Here is a 22869-nt window from a genome sequence, read left to right as displayed (position 1 = left end):
TGAAAAATTATGTACAAGAGAAAGTGTGTGTCTGTGTGCATGAGAGAAAGTGTTTGTGTGTGTGTGTGAGAGAAAATGTATGCACATGAGAAAAGTGTGTGTGCACGAAAAGTGTATGTCAGATTCCTTACAGCGTGGAAACAGGCACTTCAGCCCAACAGGTCCACGTCAACCCTCTGAAGAGCATCCCACCCAGACCCATTCCCCTACACCTGACACTACAGGCAATTTAGCACAGCCAATTCACCTAACCTGCACACCTTTGGACTGTGGGAGGAAGCCCACGCAGACACGGGGAGAATGTGCAAACTCCATACAGACAGTGGCCCAAGGTGGGAATTGAACCCTAGTCTCTGGTGCTGTGAGGCAGCAGTGCTAACCACCATGCCACCGTGCCACCCATACGTGTGTGTGTGTAAGTGCATGTTTGTGTTTGTCAGAATAAACGTGCGTGTGTGTATGTGTATGTCAGTGTGTGTGTGTTAGAGTGTGTGTGTATGTGTGGGTCCGAGTGTGTGCATCCAAGTGTGTGTGTGTGCATGTTAGAGTGAGTGTGTGTGTGTATCAGAGTGTGTGTATTTGTGTATGAGTGAGGATGTGCATGTCCGAGTGTGTATGTGTGTGTATGTGCATATTAAGAGTGAGTGTGTGTATGTGTGTGAGGGAGAGAGAGAGAGAGAGAGAGAGGATGTGTGTGTGTCACTCTTGTTGCTCATGGGATTCTCCTTTGATCATTTTACCTCTCTCAAAGTTGGGTTTAGGAAAGAGGAAAGGCGAAACGGAAGGATTTATTTACAATGCTTTGACTATCATGGCATCATCACCTTGATGGATCGCTAATCTCCTCTTGCCCACTATTTCTGTGTGTTTGAGGCTCCTTATGTTGGAGCAGAGGGAACCGTGCACACAGGTAGGAAAATATTCTATTCCTGGACACCAGTGTTCCCCGCCTCAGGCAGTGGCAGGGACCAAGATGAGCTCAAACTCTCAGGGGATTTCACTCAGTTGTTTGAGCAGCTTTACACAAACATCAACAATCATCCTTCAGAATAAACAATCTGAAATTATTTACATCAGAGGAACTGAGCTGAAAATGTGTTGCTGAAAAAGCGCAGCAGGTCAGGCGGCATCCAAGGAGCAGGAGAATCGACGTTTCGGTCATGAGCCCTTCTTCAGGAAACTCACCAGTTTCCTCATCAGAGGAACTGACCCAATCTGCCTGTGCTGGTACATAAGCATCCTCTGTCTCGATAAAGCCCCATTGACTTATCCTTCTATTCTTTTCCCTGGTGAGGAATAGCTCAGTTGTCTGGATGGCACTGCAGAGTGATGCCAGCAGCCTAGGGTCAGTTACCATGGCAGCCGGGGTTACCCCAAAGGGCCTTCCTTTGTATTGCTCCTCACCTGACACTTGGTCACCCTTGGGTTAAACCACCAGCAGTTATCACTCTCTCTCTTTAACAACAGAGCAGCTCAATGGCCCAGCAGGACAGTGGCAACTTTATTAATACTTTTATTCCTTTCTACCTCCTGGGGTGGCAGGATAGCTCAGCGCAAAGGATCCAGGTTCAATTCCACCCTCGGGCAACTGTCTTGTGTGGAGTTTGTACATTCTCCCCGTGTCTGAGTAAGTTTCCTCCCACAGTCCTAAGATGCACAGGTTAGGTGGTCCAGCCATGTTAGATTACCCACAGTGTCCAGGGATGTGCGGGCTAGCCATGGGAAATATGGGGTGGGTCTGGGTGGGGTGCTCTGTGGACTCAATGGGCCGAATGGCCTGCTTTCACACTGTGTTTGTCCAGCTTCCCCTTAAATGTTCTCTCCACTTTGAATGATAGCGGTAAGATCAAGGCTATGGATAGCGAGAGCGTAGGTAGCTCACGATGCTTGTTGACAGTTGGCGAGGAGGATGGGGGTGGTGGGGGAGGGAGGTAATGTGAGAGCATCACATCTCGAGGTATTCCCCTCTTCCCCCACTCCCCAGCTTAATTCCGACAGTTGGGAATGGTTGCTGCTGAGGACGGAATCACTAATTCCAGCTCTTCCTGCAGGATGTCATCCAGACGCTCCAAGCTGAGGAAAAGGAAGCGAAGGCGAAGGTAGGTCCTCGTTGCGATTGCTTGGGTAGATGGACGTTTGACCTGAGCGGGATCAGGGAGGGGGATGGCGTTGCTTTCCAGGCTGTGTATCTTCACCACCCTGTGCTTTCAACCACCGCCCCCCCCCCCGCCATCCTCAGGAACAGGGATGAAAAGGTTTGTGCAGTCCCTCGGGGCTGAGATTTTCCCAAGGTTGAGGGGCGAGGGGGGTGTCACTTTTGATTTGTCAGGACTACCTTTTCATTTTCTCTATCCAGTGTGACAATCACCCCATCAGCTTTGAGGTCAGTATTTGAACTCTCACGAGAAGAATTCACCGGTAACTTCGGTAACTATCAACCCTCCATTCAACCTAAACACACCATGAAGGCATTTTTCACAGAATCCCCTGCAGTGTGGAAGCAGGCCGTTCAGCCCATCCAGTCCACGCTGACCCTCCATGCACCATCCCACCAAGACACCCCCCCCCCCACCATCCCACCCAGACACCCCCCCCCCCCCCCACCTCTATCACTTATTTCCTTGTATTTAAATTGGTATCGAGCAGCTGTATTGTGGCACAGTGGTAGTGCCCCTACCCAGGTTTGAGTCCCACCTACTCCAGAGGTGTGTAATAACATCTCTGAATCAGGTTGATTGGGAAAAATAGGTTACATGGTACAGACATTAGCAGGCATAGGTTAGCAGATATTCATCCAGACATTCATCCACCCCCATGATTTCCAAGTTTTTCCCGCTCCGTTTTTAGCTGAGTACACATCTCCGTTGACAGGGTTAAAACCCTTGCACAGTCTTTTTCAGCTTTCCTCTCCTCACACCTCCCACCTTGTAGTCTCCCTGCCATTTTACTAATCCTTTCCAGCTGGCATATCCGCCCTCCCGCCTCTAGGGGGAGGCGATGGTCTTCATTGGATCCCATCACTGGGGGCTGTTAATCCAGACAACCCAGGTAATGTCCTGGGAACCTGGGCTCAAATCCCACCGGATGGCAGAATGTGAATTCAGCTTTACTAAAACAGAAATCTGGAATTAAGAATCTAATCATGACCGTGAAAGTGTAGGCCGATTGTCAGGGTTAAAAAAACCTGACTGATGATGCCTTTTTGAGAAGGAAATGTGCCATCCTTATCCGGTCTGGCCTACACGTGACTCCAGACACAAAGTGATGTGGTCAACCCTTAATTGCTCTCCGGGCAATAAACACTGGACTGACCAGCAACACCCACATCCCATGATTGCGTCAGCCTTTATATATATGTGGAGAGGCCTTGACACTGATCCTATTCCCTCAGAGCCAGCACTCAGAGTGAACAGAACCTCTGACACTCTCGTTATACCTGTCAGCCAGGGCTCCCTGATTGGACCAGGTTAACAGCCCCAGTCAGGGAACTCAGAATCTGTGAGGTCCACCTGGCTGATCAGGTTAGAGTCACTACAGCTAGTTCCCCTGCAGCCTCTCTTCCTCCTTTGCTAGCCTCCCTCCCTCCCTCCCTCTCTCTCCCTCTCCTTCTGCATGGTCATGCTGAGGGTCTTGAACCCAGAGGTCTGGTTGGCAGAACGAAGCCCTGCCCATGAGATCTTCCAGAGGTGAAGGGGTCGCGGGGGCCTTCTGTCACCATGGTCAGGCCCCAGTAACCCTGATCCTCCGAACTGCGCCCTCAGGACAGGACAGGAGCTGATGGCTCCTCATTCAGTCAATGGCTGATCGCTCGGAGGAAGGGCAGTCGGCCAAGAGGGCTGTTCTCAAAATGGCATTGGAAGCAAACTCTAAACGGGAGTTGCAAGATGGAGCAGTGCTGTTCCTGATTGGGCCTTAAATCCAATCTCAGTAACGCCTCACAGGCTCAGAGAGAAGTTCCAAAGGCCTCCCATTGGCTTGTTGGATCTTGTTGGCTGAAGATAGTGATTTATACAGCTAGGCCAGTCAGGCCTGAAGATTAGCCTGGAGTCTCTGGTCCCTCCCTGATAGAGGGTGAAAACCCAAGAGAAAATCATAGGGGTCTTTCTTCTCAAAAAAATAAACTTCGCCTTTTTGGTTTTCTTTTGCTAACAAAACACGGTTGGTACATGCTAAGCAAAAGCTGTTTTCAGTAACTGACCCATCATGAGAAGACTTGCCCTTGATCTAGGGGCATCGGTTGTCATGCCGACAGGTGTGTTGCCTACCCAGAGGTGGGAATGTGTGGGAGACGCGACACACCTGGAGAGCCGCCATCTTGCGATGGATTCCACTATCTGTCCCTGACTTGATCGAATCTTCTCATGTTTCAGAAAATGAAGATCAAGGAGGATCCTGACGTAAAGGTAAAAGCTGTTCCAGCATGATATGGTAGCAGATGGTACAGACGTTGTGGCCTTTGTTTCGTGACTACTTTCTTCATTTGTGAGTGAGTGATCTGCTAAAAATGACGGAAACTCAAGTCCAGAAGCAGTTTGTGGAATGCACTCAGTTAGCTCCTAGTGAGGTGGGGGATCGTGAGTTCACAGTAGGGCAGCTACAGACGTTTCTCAGCCTGAGTTTCTCCAGCATGTTCAACTATCTACTCACACACACACACACACACACACAACACACATGTTAATGCACACACACACAACCCATACACACTCACAGACCCCCATACATGCACACCCATACACACACACACCCATACAAAACACACACAGACCCCCATACATGCGCACCCATACACACACACACCCAAACACAACACACACAGACCCCCATACACGCACACACTCATACACACACACACACACACACCCATACACACACACCCATACGACACACACACACCCATACAAAACACACACAGACCCCCATACATGCGCACCTATACACAACACACACAAACCCCCATACACGCACACACTCATATACACACAAACGCACACACCCCCATACACACACACCCATTCAACACACACACACCCATACGACACACACACAGACCCCCATACATGCGCACCCATACACAACACACACACACCCATACACAACACACACACACCCATACACAACACACACACAGACCCCCATACACGCACACACCCATACACACTCACACACCCATTTGCAACACACACACACACACCCTCATACACGCACACACCCATACACAACACACACACACAGACCCCCATACACGCACACCCCCACACACACACACCCATACACAACACACACACCCATACACAACACACACACACCCATACATAACACACACACACAGACCCCCATACACGCACACACCCCCATACACACACACACACCCCCACACACACACACACACACACACACACTGGACTGATGCCTGGGATGAAGGTGCTGACTTGTCAAGGGTAAGACTTGATAAAGATTAGCCCTTTCTTTATGAGAGTTTAGATGAATGGGGGGTGATCCTATTGAAACTCCGAGATTTACGAAAGGCTGACATAAGAACACTTGTATTTACGAACGCAGTCCAATAGAGTGGGAGCAATTTAATGACCCGACATCTGAACATTTCCTGAACTGACGAATCTTCGAGGAGAAAGTGAGGACTGCAGATGCTGGAGATCAGAGCTGAAAATGTGTTGCTGGAAAAGCTCAGTAGGTCAGGCAGCATCCAAGGAGCAGGAGGATCGACATTTCAGGCATGAGCCTTTCCTCATTCCTGAAGAAGGGCACATGCCCGAAACGTCGATTCTCCTGCTCCTTGGATGCTGCCTGACCTGCTGCGCTTTTCCAGCAACACATTCTGAACTGACAAATGGCTGCTTTATATTGTCCTGTATTGTGTTCTGACCTGCAACTTGTGAACAGACTTCGGGATGGACCCTGTAATGGAACTGCCTGGATGAGATTCTGAGAGGGCACAGATGTTGAGAAGATGCTTCCACTGGTTGAGGGTGGGGTGAGGGTGGGGGCTGTGGAATCTTGTAATAGTGGACAGACGCATGGAGTAAAGGGACCCTCAATTCAAACTCTGCCGCAATGGAATTTCGTCTCTTGGAGAGGGTAGTGAATGTTTGGAATTATCTACCCCAGAGATATGTGGAGGCTAAGATCACAGAAAATCTTTAACAAGGAGGCAGAGATTTTTGAAGTATGAGAGAGACGGAGGAACTAGCATGAAGGAGCCATTGAGGCCTTGGGTGAATCAGCTATCATCTGGCCGAATGGTAGCATTGGCTTGAGTGGGGTGAATGTCCTACTGCTGTTCCCAGTTCCTCTGTAAGGTGATGCATTTTGCCTTGAGCTTGCTGGGCTCCCAGTGGTGACAGAGGTAGGATCCCATTTCCTGTTCACAGGACATGCCTGCAGTAACCAACACAGCTTTAAATGCATTACGCCTCGGGTTGTGGGCACCACTGGCTGGATCAGTGTTTATTTCCCGAGCTAACTTGAGCGGTGGGTTTGTAAACTGGAATTACACGTGGTCACACATGTTCCTTGCTGCACCCTGGGAACAGGGATTCCTATGGGAATCGACGGTAACCGTGGTCCAGGCCAGGCCTGGAATTACAGATTTATTAATTGAATTTAAGTCCTGCCAGTCGCGAGTGTGAGAATGTCACCAGGGGCCTCTAATCCACGGACAGTCAGGGGGTGGAATGAATCGAGAAATGTCAGAGGCGACTGTAGAAAAGGACCTTTTAAGAAGTGACCTTTCATTTCCTTTCTCATCCTCTTTCCTTCCTCCCCCCCCCGCTCCGTACTCCCAGAAACTGGTCTCGCAGTTGACACAGATGAACCTGAAGCTGTTTAACCAGGCCAATGCCAAGCAGATACCGTGGGTGGAGAAACAGTTTGCATGCCCGCTGTGCGATCATTACTGGTGGAGGAGAGTGCCGGATAGGAAACAGGTAAGGCACTGCCCGATTTCCCACTGTCTCCATGTGAGGGTTCTGGGAATGGGCTGTACCCCGACAGGTCTTCCCAAGTGCTACATGCAGACTAGGGCGGTCTCAGGTTTGACCTTTGACCCCAGCCAGGAATGGCAATCAGGCCTCTCTGAGTTGAGGAAGTTGAATTGATCCAACTTTCCTGAGGAGTCTCCAGTAAACCAATCACTGCCCAGCTCTCCACGAGATGTTTGTTCTGCATTGTCAGTAACCCCTACCCTCAGGACCAGGAGCTCTGGGTTCAAATCCCACCTCAGAAAATGGGCACCCACAGAATGTGCTTACCTGTGGAATGATGCACATCAATAAATCACACAGATACACACACACACACACATATATTCACAGGCATGCAGGCACACACACATGCACACAGACATGCACACAGATGCACAAACACACACACATATACACACAGACACGCACACAGATGCACAAACACACACACATATACACGCACATAGACACATATAGAGACACACACATGCACAGGCACACAGACACACAGATATACAGACAAACACATGCAGACTCACACAGACACAGAGAAACACACACAGATGCAGATACATGCACACAGACACATGCGCGGACACAGAGACAGACAGACGCGCGCGCACACACACACACACACATGGACACACAGACACATAGACACTCAGAGGCACACATGCAGACACACTCACAGAGAAACACACACACATGCATAGACACACACACAGGCGCATAGACACACAGATGCACATACACACACAAACATCCCCCTTAGACACATGCAAACATAGACACACACACACACATAGACATCCCCCAACACAACACAGACATCCCCCCTACACACACATACACACACATAGATATACGCACACACATAGAAACACACACACACACACATAGACGTAGGCATACACACACACAGACATCCCCCGACACACACACATAGATATACACACACATATCCCCTACACACACACAGACATCCCCCCTACATAAACACACATTGATATACACACACATCACCCTACACACACACATAGACACACATACCACAGACATTCCCCATATACATACACACATAGACATACACACACAGATATTCCCCCTACACACGCACATAGACATCCCCCCTACACACACTCACACACACACATAGACATCCCCCCTACACACACTCACACACACACATAGACATAAATGCAGATGCACAGACACACACAAACACACAGTCATGCATACACAGACAGGCATACAAATATAGACACACAAACACACACTCACACACATCGCTCAGACACACACACGCACAGTCTCTGTGTGGGTCTATGGGTTGGACTGTGATAACTCTCCCATGCCCAACCTTCCCGTCAGTGCAGTTGAACACGGAGTTTTCGGAGTGGGGTGGAAACAAATCTGATGATGAATGGAGAGGGGGGGAATGGGAGGTTAAATGGTGAATGGTGTTGTTCAGTCCCATTCCTTGAGCAGTGAGCTCTGTTGAGTGAAATTAGGGAAAGTGCCTGGAGGAACCAGGCACCAGCTGACAGGGCAGCGCAGTAATGTCAGGGAGAGAATGGGGGAAGGAGCCTCAGTAAAAGGTAGGATTGGTGTGGCTGGATCGTCACGTCGGAAGTTCCAAACCAACGGTGCAGATAAATTAATCCACACAAAGAATTGCGAACCGTTGGAATTGTCTAGCCTAGAGGGATGCTCCCTTATTGAATAACGGAATGGCTGGGACAGAGAGATCTTAATCTCTCATGGGATTATGGAGCAGGGTGAGGATTGGGTAGGGGCAGGAGAGTTGGTTGAATCCCAGGACCAGCCATGATCCTATTGGGCAGCAGAGTGGGCTTGCTGGGCCAAATGGCCGATTCCTGCTTCAAATTCTCGGAATGTCCACCCTCAGGGCATCACTGGGACAGGGCGAGGAATGGGGAGGGAACTTCAGGTTGTTGAGACTCTCCAATAGCGTGACTCCCCCGTGATGTGAGAATGTCTTGTCTGCCCATAGGTCTCCAGGTGTCGGAGGTGTAAGGTGAAGTACAACCCAGTCCCGGTTGATAAAATGTGGGGCTACGCTGAATTTCACTGCCAGCGCTGTGGCAACATCTTTGGGTAAGGAGGGTGCTGGGGAGTATCAGCCATTAACCCCATAATCTTCTGAGAAAGAGTGGCTTTGTTACTGACTTCCTTTGTACCATCACTGAAAGGTACAGAGCACCTTCATTGATAATGCTCGGAGCTCCCAGACTGTCTGGGGAATTGGTGGCCATATGGTCACCTCATTGGGCTAGTAATTCAGCCTCAAGACATGGGTTCAAATCTCATGAGGGGAGCTGGTGGAATCTAGTTTCACAAAATCTGCCAAACTCTGCGAAACTATTGTTGTGAAAACCCCATCTGGTTCACTAACGTGAATGGGAAGGAAATTTGCCATCCTTAGCCAGTCTATCTGACATGCCTCCAGACCCACTCTGCAATCACCCAGCAAGCCCCTCAGCTCAAGGGCAATTTGGGACGGCAATTTTCCAGTGACACTCACACCCCACGAGAAAAGCTCACCATCACCCAGGACAAGGCATCTTGCTTGGTTGGTATCCAATCTAACACTGACATGATTTTCTCTCTTCACCATAGAGTCAGAGAGATGTACAGCACAGAAACAGACCCTTCGGTCCAACCCGTCCATGCCAACCAGATATCCCAACCCAATCTAGTCTCACCTGCCAGCACCCGGCCCATATCCCTCCAAACCCTTCCTATTCATACACCCATCCAAATGCCCTTTCAATGTTGCAATTGTACCAGCCTCCACCACTTCCTCTGGCAGCTCAGTCGTAACGATGTGGACCGTCTTTGAGAAGCATTGCAACAAGTCACAAAGGTCCTCAGACAGCACCTTCCACACCTGAGACCACTTCCATCTAGGAGGACAAGGGCAGCAGACACATGAGAACATCTGCAAGTTCCCCTCCAAGCCACTCACCATCCTGAATTGGAAATATATCGCTGTTCCTTCACTGCCACGAGCTGGTACTGCACCCCGAAGGACATTGTGGGTTTCCCAGTATCCACTGAAGTACCCACTCCCAGTATCCACATAGGCCAGTACCCACTCCTCTGAGATTTACCCGTGCACAGTTCACGACACTGACCCACCTCGCCAGCTCTCAGAGTGAACAGAACCTCTCACCCTGCTGTTCAGATTTTTAAAATTTTATTAACCAGTACAAATTGCAAACAAACAGTTAACATCAACAGCCGTACACAAGATAAAAACAATTAACAGGGGAAAGGGGTGGGGAGGCCAGACACCAAACCCCACTGTATAACCAGTGAGGGGGGACCTCGAATCCCCCCCTGAAATCGTCACGAAGAAAACAGTAAGCACAATCACACACAGTCTGCTAACCAAACAATAGACAGTGCAGGTGTCACAGACACCTTTGGCAACACGGCAAGCCAGCTGTCTCTCCCACCTACTGGCCACTCTAAGGCACCACCCCCATTTCCCTTTCTCCTCTTGGTCCACCCCCATTCCCTTTCCTCCTCTCGGACCACCCCCATTCCCCTTCTTCCTCTCAGTCCACACCCATTCCCCTTCCTCCTTTCAGTCCACCCCCATTCCCCTTTCTCCTCTCGGTCCACCCACATTCCACTTCCTCCTCTTGGTCCACCCCCATTCCCCTTCCTCCTCTCAGTCTGCCCCCATTCCCCTTCCTCCTTTCAGTCCACCCCCATTCCCCTTTCTCCTCTCGGTCCACCCACATTCCCCTTTCTCCTCTCGATCCACCCCCATTCCCCTTCCTCCTCTCAGTCTGCCCCCATTCCCCTTCCTCCTTTCAGACCACCCCCATTCCCCTTCCTGCTCTCAGTCCTCGCCATTCCCCTTCCTCCTTTCAGTCCTCCCCCATTCTCCATCCGCCTCTCAGTCCACCCCCATTCCCCTTCCTCGTCTCGATCCACCCCCATTCCCCTTCCTCCTCTCGGTCCACCCCCATTCCCCTTCCTCCTTTCAGTCCACCCCCATTCCCCTTCCGCCTCTCAGTCCACCCCCATTCTCCTTCCTCCTCTCGGTCCACCCCCATTCCCCTTCCTCCTCTCGGTCCACCCCCATTCCACTTCCTCCTCTCGGTCCACCCCCATTCTCCTTCCTCCTCTCGGTCCACCCCCATTCCCCTTCCTCCTCTCGGTCCACCCCCATTCCCCTTCCTGCTCTCCGTCCACCCCCATACCCCTTCCTCCTCTCAGTCCACCCCCATTCCCCTTCCTCCTCTCGGTCCTCCCCCTTTCCCCTTCCTGCTCTCTGTCCACCCCCATTTCCCTTCCTCCTCTCGGTCCACCCCCATTCCCCTTCCTCCTCTCAGTCCACCCTCATTCCCCTTCCTCCTCTCAGTCCACCCCCATTCCCCTTCCTCCTCTCTGTCCACCCCCATTCCCCTTCCTGCTCTCCGTCCACCCCCATACCCCTTCCTCCTCTCGGTCCACCCCCATTCCCCTTCCTCCTCTCGGCCCACCCCCATTCCCCTTCCTCCTCTCGGTCCACCCCCATTCCCCTTCCTCCTCTCAGTCCACCCTCATTCCCCTTCCTCCTCTCAGTCCACCCCCATTTCCCTTCCTCCTCTCAGTCCTCCCCCTTTCCCCTTCCTCCTCTCAGTCCTCCCCCTTTCCCCTTCCTCCTCTCGGTCCACCCCCATTCCCCTTCCTCCTCTCGGCCCACCCCCATTCCCCTTCCTCCTCTCGGTCCACCCCCATTCCCCTTCCTGCTCTCAGTCCACCCCCATTCCCCTTCCTGCTCTCGGTCCTCCCCCTTTCCCCTTCCTGCTCTCCGTCCACCCCCATTCCCCTTCCTCCTCTCGGTCCTCCCCCTTTCCCCTTCCTGCTCTCCGTCCACCCCCATTCCCCTTCCTCCTCTCAGTCCACCCCCATTCCCCTTCCTCCTCTCAGTCCACCCCCATTCCCCTTCCTCCTCTCGGTCCTCCCCCTTTCCCCTTCCTGCTCTCCGTCCACCCCCATTTCCCTTCCTCCTCTCGGTCCACCCCCATTCCCCTTCCTCCTCTCAGTCCACCCTCATTCCCCTTCCTCCTCTCAGTCCACCCCCATTCCCCTTCCTCCTCTCAGTCCACCCCCATTCCCCTTCCTGCTCTCCGTCCACCCCCATTCCCCATCCTCCTCTCAGTACACCCCATTCCCCTTCCTCCTCTCAGTCCACCCCCATTCCCCTTCCTCCTCTCAGTCCACCCCCATTCCCCTTCCTGCTCTCCGTCCACCCCCATACCCCTTCCTCCTCTCAGTCCACCCCCATTCCCCTTCCTCCTCTCGGTCCACCCCCATTCCCCTTCCTCCTCTCGGTCCACCCCCATTCCCCTTCCTCCTCTCGATCCACCCCCATTCCCCTTCCTGCTCTCAGTCCACCCCCTTTCCCCTTCCTGCTCTCCGTCCACCCCCATTCCCCTTCCTCCTCTCAGTCCACCCCCATTCCCCTTCCTCCTCTCTGTCCACCCCCATTTCCCTTCCTCCTCTCGGTCCATCCCCATTCCCCTTCCTCCTCTCAGTCCACCCCCATTCCCCTTCCTCCTCTCTGTCCACCCCCATTCCCCTTCCTCCTCTCGGTCCATCCCCATTCCCCTTCCTCCTTTCAGTCCACCCCCATTCCCCTTCCTTCTCTCGGTCCACCCCCATTCCCCTTCCTCCTCTCAGTCCACCCCCATTCTCCTTCCTCCTCTCGGTCCACCCCCATTCCCCTTCCTCCTCTCGGTCCTCCCCCTTTCCCCTTCCTGCTCTCCGTCCACCCCCATTTCCCTTCCTCCTCTCGGTCCACCCCCATTCCCCTTCCTCCTCTCAGTCCACGCCCATTCCCCTTCCTCCTCTCAGTCCAACCCCATTCCCCTTCCTCCTCTCAGTCCACCCCCATTCCCCTTCCTCCTCTCAGTCCAACCCCATTCCCCTTCCTCCTTTCGGTCCACCCCCATTCCCCTTCCTCCTCTCGATCCACCCCCATTCCCCTTCCTGCTCTCAGTCCACCCCCTTTCCCATTCCTGCTCTCGGTCCTCCCCCTTTCCCCTTCCTGCTCTCCGTCCACCCCCATTCCCCTTCCTCCTCTCGGTCCATCCCCATTCCCCTTCCTCCTCTCAGTCCACCCCCATTCCCCTTCCTCCTCTCGGTCCACCCCCATTCCCCTTCCTCCTCTCGGTCCACCCCCATTCCCCTTCCTCCTCTCGGTCCACCCCCATTCCCCTTCCTCCTTTCGGTCCACCCCCATTCCCCTTCCTCCTCTCGGTCCACCCCCATTCCCCTTCCTCCTCTCGGTCCACCCCCATACCCCTTCCTCCTCTCAGTCCACCCCCATTCCCCTTCCTCCTCTCGGTCCACCCCCATTCCCCTTCCTCCTCTCGATCCACCACCATTCCCCTTCCTGCTCTCAGTCCATCCCTATTCCCCTTCGTCCTCTCAGTCCATCCCCATTCCCCTTCCTCCTCTCAGTCCAACCCCATTCCCCTTCGTGCTCTCCGTCCACCCCATTCCCCTTCCTCCTCTCAGTCCACCCCATTCCCCTTCCTCCTCTCAGTCAACCACCATTCCCCTTCCTGCTCTCAGTCTACCCCATTCCCCTTCCTGATCTTGGTCCACCCCAATTCCCCTTTCTCCACTCAGTCCCCCCCATTCCCCTACTTGCTCTCAGTCCATCCCCATTCCCCTTCCTCCTCTTGATCCACCCATGCCCCTTCCTGCTCTCACTCCTCCCCATTCCCCTTACTCCTCTCAGTCCACCCCCATTCCCATTCCGCCTCTCAGTCCACCCCCATTCCCCTTCTGCCTCTCGGTCCACCCCATTCCACTTCCTCCTCTCGGTAGTGCTGATACTTTCCCCCCCGCTCCCCGTGTTGGGTGTGTGCAGGTGTGAAACACAGTGAAAGACACAAGGTCACCCTGCTGCTTACTTTTATTTTCCTTTTTTTTCTTTTTTTTTTATTTAACCCTCACAGTACCGCCTGACTGCGGTAGTGGTTATATTTTTCCCAGCACCCATGGTGTGTGTGTGTGCAGGTGTGAGACACAGTGAGAGACACAAAGTGCACGGATCTTTTTTCAATTTCCACCACCAGGAAGATAGGAAAACACCCGAGTGGCCAATGACAAGCAATGCCCTTACCCTGCTGCTTATATCTGTCAGCCAGGGCTTCCTGATTGGACCGGGTTAACAGCCCCGGTCAGGGAACTCAGACTCCGTGATGTCCACTTGGCTGACCCTATTATAATCACTGCATGCCCCCAAGTGGTTCAATAAGACATCTCCTTCTCAGTGGGGCAGGTAGGGATGGACAATAAATACTGGGCAAGCCAGCGGCGCCCACATCCTACGAATGGGTATAAACGGAGACGTTTAATTGACGGACAGTGGGCAACAGAATCTCTTTCTCTTGACCAGCTGTGTACTCTCTCTCCTTCAGGGGCTTTGGACAGATGGGCCTGCCCGCTCCGTGCTACGTTTGTCAGAGTGGTGTGACCCCTCTGCGTATCCTTCCACCAAAGAAGGGGGGTGGCCCTCGAAGCCGAAGACCCCACAGCTGTTACGCTGAGGACTGCTACAATCGCAAAGGTCAGCACCTCCTCCCCCCCTCCCACCCCCCGACCCCCGACATGGCGAAGTGGTCACGGCAGTGGGGTTTTCTTGTCGCCCGTCCTGCTGCACGGTGTCTTCCGATTGCTCTCTCCGACCATTGCATGGCCTCCTGTCCCGAGGCCTGTCCTGTTGGGGTTGAAGTTGGGCCACACCACCACCTACCCCGCCCCCCTCCCCCCCCCCAGGACTGGCGTCGGTGCAGAATTCTCCACCACAGACAGAGGTTGAGGCCAGAACATGGAGCATCCTCAAGGAGGGAGACACAGATCCAGGGATGGGAGGGTACTGGGGAGGAAGTGGAAACAGGGACGTCCAGACTCAAAGGACCGAATCGAAAAGGTGTTGCTGGAAAAGCGCAGCAGGTCAGGCAGCATCCAAGGAGCAGGAGAATCGACGTTTCGGGCATCAGCCCTTCTTCAGGCTGATGCCCGAAACGTCGATTCTCCTGTTCCTTAGATGCTGCCTGACCTGCTGCGCTTTTCCAGTAACACATTTTCAGCTCTGATCTCCAGCATCTGCAGTCCTCACTTTCTCCTGAAAGGACCGAATGGCCTGCTGCTGTGTTTGAGGTCTTTTTGAGGGCACTTTGAGTTTGGAGATAACAGGAATGTGGAATGAGGATATGGTAGATACACTTTGTCCCGTTCCCCCTTCTCAAACAACACCCTGAGCTCCGAGAGAGTCGAGGCATGACCCAGTCCCGTCAGCAGCCACAGTGACTGGTAATCACTAAACCCAGGCAGCAGACTCCCCCCCCCCCCCCCCCCACCTGTGCCCCCCCCCCCACCTCCACCACAGGCTGGTTTGAATGTTCTTCCACACCAGGTCAGAGTGCAGAGATTGGCACAGGGATGGTACGGGGTGGATGGAGAGTGGGGTGAAGGGTGTAGGGTCAGATGGAGAGTGGGGTGAAGGGTGTAGGGGTGGATGGAGAGTGGGGTGAAGGGTGTAGGGGTGGATGGAGAGTGGGGTGAAGGGTGTAGGGGTGGATGGAGAATGGGGTGAAGGGTGTAGGGACGGATGGAGAGTGGGGTGAAGGGTGTAGGGCTGGATGGAGAGTGGGGTGAAGGGTGTAGGGGTGGATGGAGAGTGGGGTGAAGGGTGTAGGGACAGATGGAGAGTGGGGTGAAGGGTGTAGGGACAGATGGAGAGTGGGGTGAAGGGTGTAGGGGTGGATGGAGAGTGGGGTGAAGGGTGTAGGGGTGGATGGAGAATGGGGTGAAGGGTGTAGGGACGGATGGAGAGTGGGGTGAAGGGTGTAGGGCTGGATGGAGAGTGGGGTGAAGGGTATAGGGGTGGATGGAGAGTGGGGTGAAGGGTGTAGGGACAGATGGAGAGTGGGGTGAAGGGTGTAGGGACAGATGGAGAGTGGGGTGAAGGGTGTAGGGGTGGATGGAGAGTGGGGTGAAGGGTGTAGGGGTGGATGGAGAATGGGGTGAAGGGTGTAGGGACGGATGGAGAGTGGGGTGAAGGGTGTAGGGCTGGATGGAGAGTGGGGTGAAGGGTGTAGGGGTGGATGGAGAGTGGGGTGAAGGGTGTAGGGACAGATGGAGAGTGGGGTGAAGGGTGTAGGGGTGGATGGAGAGTGGGGTGAAGGGTATAGGGGTGGATGGAGAGTGGGGTGAAGGGTGTAGGGCTGGATGGAGAGTGGGGTGAAGGGTGTAGGGCTGGATGGAGAGTGGGGTGAAGCGTGTAGGGGTGGATGGAGAGTGGGGTGAAGGGTGTAGGGGTGGATGGAGAGTGGGGTGAAGGGTGTAGGGCTGGATGGAGAGTGGGGTGATGGGTGTAGGAGTGGATGGAGAGTGGGGTGAAGGGTGTAGGGGTGGATGGAGAGTGGGGTGAAGGGTGTAGGGGTGGATGGAGAGTGGGGTGAAGGGTATAGGGGTGGATGGAGAGTGGGGTGAAGGTTGTAGGGACAATTGGAGAGAGGTGTGAGGATTGTAGGGATGGATGGAGAACAGGGTGAAGCATGAGGCTCCACCTGGGAGTGTGACTGGAAAGCAGAATCCTGAGTCTGAAAGGTTCCTGGTCTCCACAGTGGGGGCTCGGGGGCAGCAGTGGACTCTTCAAACCACTCACTATCCTTCGTAGACAGGCAGGAGGCTGGAAGAACACAGCGAGCCAAGCAACATCAGGAGGTGGGGAAGTCCATGTTTCGGGACTGGGGCTGGGTTTAGGGAAAGCTGCAGATAAAGGGGATTGCTGGTGCAGGCTGGTGAGGTGGGGTTATGGGAACACAGGTCGCAGAAGGGTTACACCTGAAACATCGACTTCTCCGCCTCCTGATGCTGCCTGTCCTGGGGTCTTCCAGCCTTCTGCCTGTCTATCTTGGAATCGAGCGTCTGGAGTCCGTTTGCCTCCAATAGCTGACCTTCAGTCAAGGTCACTAACCAGTCATGATCATGGCGCTGATTGTGGGAGCTTGCTGTGCTCAAATTGGTCGCCATGTGTCAGACCATACGCCGTGGGGTGCAGAACGCTTTGGGATGTCCTCAGGGTCACTAAAGGTGCTACGCAAATGAAAGTGAGATTCGGTAAGATGCTCAAAGGACTAATTGTCTTTTCTGTCACATAACCAACTCCCTCTCCTGTACTTCAGAACCTCACATCCCTGGGACACACTGTGTCCACCCCCGCAGCAGGCAACGGAGAGGCCTACCCAAGGTCCTGCATCCCAGCGCGGAGCACCACAGCACAGGTTCAACTGTCGCCACCTGTCTGAGCCAGGGCAGTCTCATGGAGTGTCACGTGGATGATATCATCGAGGAGGACATCCTGGAGGAGGAGGAAGAGGAGGTCACGACCGAGGAAGATGAGGACTCGACGGAAAAGTCAGTCGACGACAACAGCGCCAACGGAGACTGACCGGACCCGTGAAGCCTTGCCAGACACACGGCTGTCTGACCAGCGCCTGTCTCACACCAGCTCCCACTCACTCATCGTCCCCCTTACTCATGGCCCTGAGTAACGTTCATTCCAATGACCCGGCACATCACCTGCACCTCCCGTCATGGTTATGGTGAGCCTTGTGCTTGGGGGGCGTGTCCTGCATCTTGGAATTTAAACCTCTACTTCCTCTTGTCGGAACGGCACCCGTTTTGGACGGGAGAACATAGAACATCCACGTTTCCGACCGACAGCGGAGAAAGGCAGGTTCGGGTTTTACTTGTAGGTCAGCAGGAGGTGTCTCAGGCTGATTAACAATGGGTGGCATCACTGCCCTGAGCTTTTCCTTCCACCCCCCAGATTCATTTGATTTGTCTCTGTGTGTTGGGGGGTGTGTGTGTGTCTGCGTGTGTGTGTACGCATGCGCACATGTGTATGTGTGTGTGTGTATCTGTGTGTGGGTATGTGTGTATGGGTGTGTGCTTGGGTATGTGTCTGTGTGTGTGCACAAGTATCTGAATGTGGGTGTGTGTATCTGTGTGTGAGTGTGGATTTGTGAGGGTGGGTGTTTATGTGTGGGTGGTTGTTTGTGTGTGGGTGTGTGCGTCTGTGGGTTTGTGTCTCTGTGTGTATGTGTGTGTGGGGGGCTTGTGTGTGTGTATCTGTGTGTATGTATGTGTGTGTGGGTGTGTGTATATCTGTGGATGTGTGTGTCGGAATGTGTGTGTGTCTGTGTGTGTATCTGTGTGTATGTATGTGTAGGAGTTGTGTGTGTATCTGTGTGTGGGTGTGTATCTGTGTGTTTATGTATATGTGTGTGGGTGTGTATATATCTGTGGATGTGTATGTCGGAGTATATGTGTGTGTATCTGTGGGTGTGATTGTGTGTGTGTATCTGTGGGTGTGTCTGGTTGTGTGGGTGTGTCTGTGTGTGTGTATGTCTGTGTGTCTATGTGTGTGTGTGTGGCTAACTTCAAGGCAAAAGTCAAAGTTATCACTCTGAATAACTGAGCCATCTTCGATGGCAGTTCAAGGTTGTAGCATCCAGTAACAGCAGCATGAATGAGCGAGCACTGATGTGTTGAAACCTCCCTCTGGCTCTGTCTCTGGGTGTGCGCTTGCTCCTTAGAGACCTGAGTCGCCAAAACATTTACTTTAATTCCCACTCAGAGACAAGTGAAGGAGCAGCTATTGAATATTGCGTTTATAAAGCACAAAATGAGGCTATTTTGCCCACTACTGCCTGTGTGAAAAGAATTCGCCCATTCACTCCTTTCCCTTTAAAAAGAAACAAAGGGTTCTGGAAACAAAAACAGAAATTGCTGGAGAAGCTCAGCAGAGGTCTGTGAAGAGAGAAAAAACAGAGTTAATGTTTCGAGTCCACAATGTGTGTTTCCCACTGCTGTTTCTGCAGAGGGCCTTACACGCTCTCCCAAACCTGCTTCAGAAACCAATTTCTTCTTTGTGTCCTCATTGTGCCCTGGATATGCTTCTGTCCACCCCCTATCCCATGCCATGCCCTCCTCAATCATCACCCCTACCCCTATATTGGAACATGCCCCACACTCTAATTTACCACACTCTCAAGAGTTTTCACTTTCTAACATGCCCACATGTCTTATCAGCACTTAAGGCTGCTATATCAATGCAAGTCATTATTGTTCAATTGATTTCTTCTAGTCCGTCACTTTGACCACCGGATGTAATTTTTTCCCAGTTCATTTTATTTCAAGCTTTGAATCCCTCTGCTTGGGTGAACAATGTTGCATCCTCAGATTGCCCGCGTGCCAATCTGCCTTGCCCTGCACCCATTCTGTTGCACACCCAGGGGCATGAGCTTTAACGTAAGATAAATTTCTACTCCAGAATGCCAGTTTGTAAATCTCTGCTAACTCCCTGTGAGCAGATGCAGCGTGGTCCTGTGGCGGTCTGGCACTTTGTGAAGGATTTTGAAACCCACACAGTTATCTCCCTGAAAATGGGAAGAATAATTGATGCATGGTGAGGGCAGAGTGTGGAAATGATTTGCTCTTCATTTATCCCAAAGGAAGAAACAGCACCTTCTTAAAAAGAAAGCATTTTAACGTTGAACATTCACTGCTTCGATTCTCATGAAATCTGAAGCTCATTGAACAGTGAGTTGTCGCTTGGCCAATATTCCCCGCTGGCAGAAGTGGGTACTGCAGATGCTGGAGGTTAGAGTCCAGATCAGAGTGGTGCTGGAAAAGCACAGCAGGTCAGGCAGCATCGGAGGAGCAGGAGAATCAATGTTCTGGGCAAAAGCCCTTCATCAGGAATGAACGTCAATTTTCCTGCTCCTCGGATGCTGCCTGACCCGCTGTTTTCCAGCACCACTCTAATCTTGACAATATTCCTGAGAGCTGGATTCAGGGAGATGCTGGTGAACAGAGAACAGAGCAGGGCTGATTTTAATTTGTCCTCGGTTCAGGAGCGATGAGCCAGTGCATCTTCCCAACTCTGAGCTGGCCACGTGAGCCGCAGGAAGAGAGGAGCGGGAGTAGGCCATTCGGCCCTTTGGAAACTACTCAGATGTTCAGTGAGATCACAGCTGATACCCCCATCGTCAATGCCCTTCCCTGTCATCCTGGCTCCTTCCTGTCAACACCTCCTGCCCCTGAGTTAAGGCATCCTGAGTTCAGGTCCGACTCCAAAGGCTTGAATGCAGAGGCAGTGCTGATGGAGTGCAGCACTGTCAAAGGGGTCATCTTTCAAATGAAGCTCCTGTTGGCTCTGTCAAGAGGATGCAAAGGCTCCCACGGTCATTCTCAGAGGAAGATTGTTGTGGAGGTTCAGTTTTGTTCGTGATGTCACTGTCCGAACTGCTCAGTCTTACTATTGATTACAGAAGCACGCAACCAGTGCCTCACAACCTGATCAACTGCAGGTTGATGCAGAGAGCTCTTGTGGTGGAGTGGGTAGCATCCCTGTCTCTGCACCAAAAGCGCTGGGTTCAAGTGTCACTGGAAGCTTTAGTGGCCAAGGAAGAGGCATTTGTAACTCAGCCTTGATTGGTTGTGTATCAATCTGCAGATGTTTCCAATATGTGCCGACGGTAGGCAGTAAACTCAGGAAGGGTTCTTGGCCAGCTACTTGATGGAATGAACGTTTGGAGCCTCCACCTTCAGAATCCATAGCTCCAGGTGGTCATGTGAAAAGTGCATGTTGCCCTGAGGAAACTGTGTCCTACAACCATAGCAAATAGTGTGGCAGCGTCGCTCCCTGGTGGCTGCAGCCTCTCACTGCAGTAGCAGGATTAGAACTTTTCAGATTTTTCAGGTTTTTCTTGTCCCTAGCTGTTGTCTTGTCCTTAGGGATTGCTTTAACTTTTCACTCTATCCATCCTCCCAAACTGCACGCTTGCTCTCTCTCTCTCTCTCAGGGAAATCAGATAATGATCCTCAGTTCTGAAGGGGCATTGATGTTTGCGATAAGCTGTGAAACAACAATGAGATTTGAAGTATTGTTCTAATGTCTTATGCAGTAAAGATAAAAGAATTCCGATAAAGTGCAATAATTTGCAACTGCTGAAAATGGTGATTTGAAATGGATGGGGTTAATGCTTCTGTTCATAGCTATACAGAATCCACCTTATTAAACATGAAATCTTCATTGCTCTTTTTAAATTATGATTCCTCTATTTGTTCAGGGAAACATCATAACCACCTCTAGAGTTACCCATTTATGGTGTCCACCAGTCTGAATCCAAACCGTAAATAGAGTTATAATGTTAGCACGGAAACAGACCTTTCAGTCCATACCCACCATAATCTCAAACTAAGCTAGTCCCTAAATTGTAACATTTAAGAGGCATCTTGATGGGTATATGAATAGGAAGGGTTTGGAGGGATACGGGCTGTGTGCTGGCAGGTGGGACTAGATTGGGTTGGGATATCTGGTCAGCATGGACGGGTTGGACCGAAGGGTCTGTTTCCATGCTGTACGTCTCTATGACTCTAAGACACCTGCCTGTGCTTGGCCCATACCCCACAAACATTTCCTATTCATGTCCCTATCATTTAAATGTTGTAACTGTACCTCCATTCACCACTTCCTCTGGAAGATCTTTTCGCACACGCTCCACTCTCTGTGTAAAGGAATTGCCCCTCACGTCCTTTTTAGATCTTTCTCCTCACTCCTTAAAAACTATGCCCCTAGTCTTGAAATCCCCCACCATAGGTAAAAGACACCTGCCATTTATCTTATCTATATCCCTCATGATTTTATAAACCCCAGAGGGTCATCCCTCAACCTCCCAAGTTACAGTCTCTCTTTATGCCTGAAACCAGGGAAGGAGGCAGGTAACTTGGGCACAGGCTAAACTGGAACTCTCTGCATTGTATATGTTTCAGGTGGTAACCCTGGCTCTTGTAATGGGGATGGGCACTGCATGTGTTCCCATCACTTTAACACGTGGCCAGTGGATGTACTTTGTGTTTGTAGAATGGAAAGCCCTTTGAGTGGAATCTCAGCTCCCTCCCTGCCATCATGTAGTCTTGCTTTATGAATTCCACACAGGTAATGCCTGACGTGGAGAATGGAAAGAATAATCATTTCATTGAGGCTGTGGTCAGGGTAAAGTGTGAAACGGTCCCGCTTTTAATTTCCCCAAAGGAAAAATGTTTCATTTTCAATAAAGCTCTTCTCTCTCAATCTCTCTGGTTGCTGTCCGCTTTCTTTGCTAATCTGAACAACGCACGTTTTGGCTCTAGGTTTTAATCCGTTGATGAAAAGCCTGTGCTGGTGTCTGTAGCTAAGTGATTGAGAACGAGCAGGTGAGAGTGAGACTTCAGTGAAAAGACTGGAGGAGGTGGTAACCCTGTAGTTTGTAATGGAGATGTGCACTGCATGTACTCCCGTCACTTTAGCACTTGACCAGTGGATGTGATCGATGTTCAGCAAAGGTAGTTTCCACCCTGGAGGGACGAGACAGAGTGGGCAGGGAGGAACTGTCCACTCGCTGGCAGAGAGGTCACTGACCAGAGAATGGACTGGTTCAAGATGGTTGACAAAATAACCAAAGGTGACATGAGGGCAGACATTTTTGTGTTGGCGCGGCCAGTGGGTCAGGGTCTGGGAGCCGTTGCCCGAGAGTGTGATGGAGATGATCTTGGCTTTCAAAGGGCAAGTGCCTGAAGGAAAAACTAAAGGTTGGCAGGGCTACGGGGATAGGGCCAGGATTTGGCATGAGCTAAATTGGCCTCGAAGGGAGACAGTACAGGCTTGGTGGGCTGAATGTCCTCGGAAATAACTCCACAGAGGCCGGCATCCCATCACCAAGTCCCCCATCATTTACATGTGCATAGTACCTGACACTGGGTCCAGCTTCCTCAGAGGGAGCAGAACCTCTGACCC

At 52.0% G+C, this 22869-nt stretch overlaps 1 protein-coding gene across 1 annotated transcript in view; it reads left to right on the top strand.

Annotated features, from left to right (window-relative positions):
• The window catches only part of LOC140468123 (shiftless antiviral inhibitor of ribosomal frameshifting protein homolog), a 30889-nt gene extending 8741 nt beyond the window's left edge, over nucleotides 1-22148 (top strand). The window contains exons 4-9 of the mRNA XM_072564312.1: nucleotides 2052-2099; nucleotides 4371-4403; nucleotides 6807-6947; nucleotides 8998-9101; nucleotides 14438-14586; nucleotides 17210-22148. Of these exons, the coding sequence (XP_072420413.1) occupies nucleotides 2052-2099; nucleotides 4371-4403; nucleotides 6807-6947; nucleotides 8998-9101; nucleotides 14438-14586; nucleotides 17210-17475 (741 nt within the window). The 3' untranslated portion in view covers nucleotides 17476-22148. The remainder of the gene's footprint in view (nucleotides 1-2051; nucleotides 2100-4370; nucleotides 4404-6806; nucleotides 6948-8997; nucleotides 9102-14437; nucleotides 14587-17209) is intronic.
• Nucleotides 22149-22869: the final 721 nt, after the last annotated feature.

This window comes from Chiloscyllium punctatum, chromosome 46 (genome assembly GCF_047496795.1).
Source record: "Chiloscyllium punctatum isolate Juve2018m chromosome 46, sChiPun1.3, whole genome shotgun sequence".
NCBI lineage: Eukaryota > Metazoa > Chordata > Chondrichthyes > Orectolobiformes > Hemiscylliidae > Chiloscyllium > Chiloscyllium punctatum.
Note: the sequence above shows the minus strand (reverse complement) of the source record. Positions and strands in the feature narration are given on the sequence as shown.